Genomic DNA, 7,349 nt, shown 5'->3' on the forward strand with positions numbered 1-7,349 from the left:
TGGCTGTACACCAACAGCTTTGCTATAGGAACATTTTGAACTCATAAATTATCCCACACCCTGGCAGTGTTGTTTTCCATCTATATCTGTGGGTTTTTGAGAAAGGATGGAGTTCCTTTAACTAATATAAGCAAAATAAACATTCTAGCCAATATTAGGTAATGAACAAAATGGAAGTTAGCATTGTTTTTCCTCCAACAATACTGAGTTGCTAGACAATGCTGTGTGAGCAGCAGTTCAGAAAGGGTGCTGTTACAGACCTTCACCATCGTATTGTTCTGTAGAACCTCAATGGTGCCTCGATATTGTAAGCCCAGCAATGAGGTTTGACTCATGGGCATGATGTCTTAGTTTCTCATTCACAGCCCAATGGACATGTCCTATCTATCATTATGAGCTGATATCAAGCTTAAAAAAAAAATTTGATTAATCAAAAAAAAAAAAAAAGAGTGGGATTGCTTTATTTAGTCATCTGGAGTAAGTAACCTGCAAATATGGCAATTTACTGTGATTAAAATCGAAAGACATATATAAAATCGAAAGACATTCAGCTAACGTCTAGGTTGAGTATTTTTTGTAAACTGGACACTTCTGCTTTGATTTTCAGGAAAAGCATGCGGACAGGATTATTCAAAATAAACAGTATCAGGTATGTTGAAAAGAAGTATGAAAACACATGAAATACAAAATACACACACACACACACACACACACACACACACACACATCTCAGAGTAATTGGTTTGACATTAGCCCTCTGATCTTGCTTTATAGCCCAATGGTGCATCTCATTTCCAGATAAGAGGGCTGCTTTAATCCAACACTGCCCTCTCCTTCTTCTCAGGAGGTGATTCGCAATCTAGTGAAGAGATATGTAGCAGCTATGATCCGTAGCGCAAAGACGAACGAAGGACTAACTGAGGAGAATTTTAAGGTAGCTCTTCTCAAACTTAATCTCACATCAAACCTAGACAGCAAATAAATAAATAAGTTCTTATATTTTTTCATTTTCATCAAGACAGCTGAAAACTAAGTGAAATACTGATTAAAGTATCTGTTGCTTGGTGCAGGAGCTGAAGCAGGACATCTCTAGTTTTCGCTATGAAGTTTTGGATCTTCTCGGGAACCGCAAGCCACCGCGTCGTACGTACTCTTCAAGCAGTGACGCTACGCTTCAAGATGATGCCAGCGACGACGGTGACACCACCGGCAGCAGAGCCAGGGCCGTGTCCTTCAAACGGGTTCCGTCGTCAGATGTCCCGCGCGGCATCTCAGCCCTTATTCACTCCATCTCTGGCATGGATTTCCCAATGGTGACCACGGCAATAACCCCGCTGCACACGGAGGACAGACCAAAGATCAATGGGCTGAGGAAAATCCCCTCACCCTGCTCTTCCACTTCCTCAGCGACTGGTGCCAGGCCGGCCCCCTCGAGTACGTGGAGCCGGTTGGGGCGATTTCCCAGTTCTGGGAAGAACTCCTTCAGACAGCTGGGGCTCCTGTTTTCACGCATGGGCACTCGACTCCCCCAGCCTGCTGGCGTCACTACTGCCACTTACACTATCTCAGATGGACTGCTCCGCCCACCGGGGGCATGGCATGACCTGGGTTTCACACGTGGTGATGGTCCGGTCACGCGGAGCGAGACCAGTCTCAATCATGCAGATGGGCCCACCACAGATGGCTGTGGTGATGTTCCCAGGACAACCAACAGACAGAGAACCGGTGGGAGGGATGTTCTTTTGACTATGGGGCCCCTGCCTACATCCAATTCGCTACACTGTGCTTCCAGTTTCTCTGCCTCTAGTTCTCATCTCCTAGACTCAAATGAGGATGTGTTTCAGGGATTGGTCGGGCCTTGTGACAGACACACAACAGTATCCACCTACTGTGAGGTGGAGTATGATGACTCGGTGACCACACAGCTCTAGTATCGCAAGCATGCACTTGATGAATGCACTTTAATAATAACAATAATATCTGTTGATACCAATAACAATGACTTTCCTAATAAGAACAGCAACTTTTTATTTGAACTGCTGGGATTTTTTCATGGATATGTGTGGCTTGTGGATAAGTGAATGCGTTTTTAGTAAACTCTAGTAAACATTATTCTTATACAAAAATATGAACAGCAAGAATATAGAAGGGACAAGGAATGTTATTATCAGCAAACTTTAAATTGTTAACAATAACTATGTGAGCATCTACTGTCTGGTCACAGCACTTCTTGCAAGTAATAAAGCATTGAACTTTTTCAAATTATTTAGTTTTAAACATGCATGCACACAGTGTACACACACACTGTCCAACCTCTCGCATATATGTATAAACACACCACACATAAACACATGCTTAAGAATGTTCTTTTGATATACACATAAAGAATCAAAATAAAATCACATTACAAAATTGACAAGCATTATTTTGTAGTCAATGAGCAAAGCTGACTTTGTTTTTGAGAGTGACTGAAACTTGATGGACTTGCCTCATACTGATAAAATCAGTGAAAATGAGGCATGCAAATTAGCAAGGAAGCTTCTAAGCCTTAGACCAGTATACAGGCTATATACCACTATAGAGGTTAAAGTGTATTGGTAAGGTACACTTTAATCTTAAATTTGGAACCAATGCTGCCAAGATCAAATACAACTTTGGAATAGGTTTTTTAATTGTTTTCTTTTATAAATTATAATCACTTTTATAATTTTACCTGACCATAGGTGGGGACTCTTCACCCATTTGCAATTACTAATTAAAACAAGAAGAAAAGAGAACCATCATGTCCAACAAACAAATGTTGTGAATACACTAGTTGTCCCCTAATCTTGGTCTAGGAAACTGGCCCTACATTAGCTTTTAATCTTTCTTCTCTTTATTTAATTTTCATTTAATTCTCCAAATTAATTTGATTTTCTAAATTGTAGCAACCTTCTGTTTGAGAGGGACTGGTATTTGAGAGTGAATGGTATTATTCAAACCTACAGTCAGACTTAAAAATATATAGATTTTATTTTCACATATTAATTTTAATGCATAATTAGTAAATGTGCTGGTTAAACTTTCTGTAAAGCTGCTTTGTGATAATGTCTATTGTAGAAAGTGCTGAACAATTAAACTTGAACTGAGCTAGTGAAATGATACAGTGTGCATTTGAACAACACAGATGTTAGGGATTCTGTGATCTACAAAGTCATCTGCACAAGACAAGCCCTGGAGTATTAAATCAATAGATTTTCACAAATATGCCTGAAATCTGCACAAGAGCACTCACATTTTTTGCTATAGCATGATCAGATCAGAGTTTTTGCATGACTCTAATGTTGTTTGGGTGGAATAGAATTAACATTTATAGTCTTGAGTAATCTGTAAAATACACTCTGGATTTCAAGTTATTTGCTTTATCAATAAAACGCTGCGATTTTAAAGAGAAAACATGCTTCGAAGAGAAAGTGCTTGCTTCTTTAGGTGTTTTCATCTGATTGACCTAAACCATTCAACAAAGCTCTGAACCATGAAACATATTAAGTGTACCTCAACAGAATCACCATAGATATACTGTGGAAATGATTTTCCCCTGCTTTGATCCTTTTTATCGACGTTAAAGGAATTCGCTAAGGCTTCAGTCCCTTAACTGCCAAGATCTGCTTTCTTGGCATGAATCCACTGACAGTTGGGTGAATGTTTAGATACTCTCCCGCTATGCTAGCGGGCCAAGTATGCTGGATGTTTGTACTCTGGAAGGAGAGCTACGATAATGTGGATGCTAAGGGCATGCACAAGCTCTGCTCATGCATGGGAGGAAACCATCTCCAAGAATCCCCAGCAGACATATATCTCCACTATGGCATTACACGGTACTTGACACAATTAGCATTACGGAACTGATGATGTCCCTCGTTCCGGCTTTCTCTCGTAGGGAACCGAAGCTTCTTCCCCATTCAAGCGGAAAATCAAGGTTGCTTTTTGTATCAGTACCGGAAAACAATTTTCATAGTAAAAAACTCAAGTAAATATAAAAAGAGGAGAGTTCAGACTTTAGTTGTAAGTCATAATAACTACACTGATTTCTAACCTTTATTGTACGTGAGACACTATTAAAGAATGCTAAAGGAGGTAATTGGGCAAGCATCATTAATGAGATGAGTTTACAAGTAATGCCCTCTGTTATCTTTTGTCATTAAAACCATAAAGGCAGTGAACCTAGTGTTTGTTGGACAAAATGTCTAGAATACTGAGTAATATTACATTTTCCCTACACTGAGCATTGATTTTAACACAATGAACAAGAAATGTAACTATCAACAATATTGAAGCTTTCCTACAATTATTTTATTATTGTATTTTTAGGCTTGACCATTATGCGATGTGATAGCAGTAATAGGTCTGAACTGCAGCACCTAAAACTGAAGGAGGTTACTGGAGAAAGAATTCAAGGGATAATAAAGTTTTCTGTCGAGTATAAATCTTATCACCATGCATTTACGTCGGTGACACCGCAGCAAAAGCTACTGACTGCCCCCTGCTGGAAGTATTTGAGAATCACACTCAGGAGCGCGAAAAAGTAGGCTACATAAAATAGTTACATATAGAAATTACATATAGGCTGACATTTGAACACCTTCTTACCATACCTTTTCTCTGTTCCTCAAATCATTCCTGTTCCTCAATCACAGACATCTTATTGACCTAATTCCTGCCAAAAGATAACGAAGTCAGAACAGGGTATTATTCTTTATATATAATACACAAACTCCAACCAAAGTATGGCATGCAAACCACTGGGGCAGACATGAGCCCCCTTTGTCTGGATTTGGTGCTTTAACACTTTTTTGTCCCTGGGACCCAGAACCTCCCCCCACACAGAGTGTGCAGTTCTGCATGTATGCTTTAATGAAGTGACCCCAGTCCTAATACAAAAAATAGTACACAAACTTCTCAGCCTTTTACCTTTTATTAGTAGTTCATTAGTAGTATCATATGAACACTCACCAGCATTTGTTTATTTGAACCACCCTGTAGTGGAGGCTCTCCAGTCCATATGTGCTCATCGAGTTTGTGTTGTTTGCCCCAACTCTTCATCAGTCTTCACTCTTTTACCACAAGAACACCGGTGGTTGAATATTTTGGAGTAGAAGACCACTCTTAATCCAGGAGTGACACTGACACGTGAAATCCAGCAACACTGTTCTAGCATCACTCACATGGAACTTCCTGACCTGCAGACCATCTACTACAAGCGGTGCCAGACCTAGACCACTAATACGGGCTAAACACTCACTATCGTGGCACACCACGTCCGCCACCTAAAAAATCCTTTCCGTAGCGGTGCTGTGGTCAGACACGTACCAGTGAGCCTTGATGGACAACAGTCTGTAAATGTATTAAATGCACCTATTGCTAGCTCTATCTGAATGGCACTGGTGATATTTGAATATTTATGCGTGAAACAGTTATAGACAAGAGTAAGCAAGAGCAGAATACAGACAGCTCTTTCCCTGAGTAGTGTAACTACAGCACATGTAAAAATGTTTGCCCCGTGCATCTTAGAAGTCCACAGCCACCAGGTGGAAATATGTTTCAAATCTTAAAAGGACGCAGGTCTATTTGATACACTTACATATGTGCATAGGTGAAGCTCCGCCCACCTATTTCTATTGGTTCTTGGTTGCCACTTCGACGTTCATGGTTGGTTTAATTTGCGGAAGGTCTACGTTTCACGAAGGTTATTGCGGAAGTGAAACGTTCTTAAACAGAGGCTGGTTAAAAGCTAGCGGTAGCTCCGAATTCAGCAGAAATCATTGTGTAAATTAATATCGACGTAATTTCTTATTTTTTATTTGCAATGAATGTGTTAATTTTTATATTATTAGTTTTCGTACGTACTCATTCGGCTCATAAAGGTGACAGTGATGACTGGGTACATTTACCAAATAAATGTGAAGGTAAGTGTTTTTTTTTTCCCCCTGGAAGAACGGATTTCTCCTGTTTCATTAAAGCCTTCTTATACAGGTTGCTTTGAACATGAACACTTGACACAAGTAGGGTAACAGCATTAGCTACTAGTTGTGTGAAATGTTAAAATGCTGTTTATTATCAGCTATAGGTTCCTAGCTAGCCGTGTCATTGGAATATCTGTTGCCTGCAAAGGCAGTGATTGACAGGGACGTTATTCAAAAGCAGAACTGGGAGCACAGTTAAATTTATCAAGACCATGGTGTTTCCTGTTACGGAAGACATGGGTTATTTTTTATCAGGCTTGTAAGTTCCTGTGCATTAATGTCCCCTCTTAAATACATTTCGCCTGCAGTGTGCAAGTTTGTGAGCATTGAAATGAAATCAGCATTAGAAGAAACGGGCAAAACGAAGGAAGTTATTGAGACGAACTACCGTTTTCTAGACGATAAAGGTGCACCCCCAATCAAATATGTAAAATCGTAAGTGCGGCGATGTCCTTACTTTGGGTCTATGGTCGGCCGTTTGTTATGCACATGAGCAAAAGTATCTGAAGTAATAGGATGTAAGGACCAATACCTGAGTGGGCTGTGTGTTTGTACCTCTAGTGATATCCGTTTTATAGAGGTAATTGAGAGCGTATGTTCAAGAATTCTGCAGTACAATCTTCACAAGGAGAGAGACGGAAGCAATCGCTTTGCAAAGGTGAGCGAATCTATATCCTATCTAAAACCAAAGTATGAACCTGGAAAATGTGGTTCCCTATGAAAAGGGATAAATAGTAGCTCACCTGGTAGAGATGGTTATTTAATGTGCTAGTAACACTCACACTAAGAGTTTGATTCCCAGAGAGCATGCACTTTATAATGCTGATAAATGTGTATGTCTCTAAGTAAGAGTGTTTGCAAAATGCCAAAAATCCAAATGTCCTAACCACCAATATCATTATAATATCCTGTTGGCCACTCTTGTAACGCTGTAATTAAGGGAGCACGAGTGCAATGATCTCCTGATAATTAATAGAAATCTCTTTTCTGCTGCAAATCCACTGACCAATATTCATATTAAATCATTTTCATATCCCCATTAATTATTTTTGGTGTTTCATTAGGCAACACATGCTTAATAATTGGTGTCATGCTTATAACCCAAATTAACAATCACTGTCAAATCATTATGTTTGAACAAACTGCCATGTTCAAACATAATGCAGCACTACAGTTACTTCATTTGGCCCCAGGTAACACTAGAATTAAACTTTTGTGTTCCTTTAAAGCATTTCAGAGAGTATAGGCATTTGACTGATCACATAACAAAGTGTGCAACCTAGTAGGCCAAACTGGTCTGCTTTGCACTAATGTCCGGTTTGCTGTTCAGTTTTAGCCTCCCTTTCT

At 39.7% G+C, this 7,349-nt stretch overlaps 2 protein-coding genes across 2 annotated transcripts in view; both read left to right on the top strand.

The window, feature by feature from the left end:
- trpc5a (transient receptor potential cation channel, subfamily C, member 5a) overlaps positions 1-3,480 on the top strand; it is a 39,254-nt gene extending 35,774 nt beyond the window's left edge. Inside the window, exons 9-11 of the mRNA XM_027006173.3 lie at positions 608-649; positions 845-934; positions 1,071-3,480. Of these exons, the coding sequence (XP_026861974.2) occupies positions 608-649; positions 845-934; positions 1,071-1,931 (993 nt within the window). The 3' untranslated portion in view covers positions 1,932-3,480. The remainder of the gene's footprint in view (positions 1-607; positions 650-844; positions 935-1,070) is intronic.
- A 2,257-nt stretch (positions 3,481-5,737) lies between these two features.
- Positions 5,738-7,349, top strand: part of cnpy3 (canopy FGF signaling regulator 3) — a 4,012-nt gene continuing 2,400 nt past the window's right edge. Inside the window, exons 1-3 of the mRNA XM_027006172.3 lie at positions 5,738-5,945; positions 6,311-6,437; positions 6,564-6,660. Of these exons, the coding sequence (XP_026861973.1) occupies positions 5,846-5,945; positions 6,311-6,437; positions 6,564-6,660 (324 nt within the window). The 5' untranslated portion in view covers positions 5,738-5,845. The remainder of the gene's footprint in view (positions 5,946-6,310; positions 6,438-6,563; positions 6,661-7,349) is intronic.

Source organism: Electrophorus electricus, chromosome 18 (assembly GCF_041902795.1).
Source record: "Electrophorus electricus isolate QZ-2024a chromosome 18, ASM4190279v1, whole genome shotgun sequence".
NCBI classification, from domain to species: Eukaryota; Metazoa; Chordata; class Actinopteri; order Gymnotiformes; family Gymnotidae; genus Electrophorus; species Electrophorus electricus.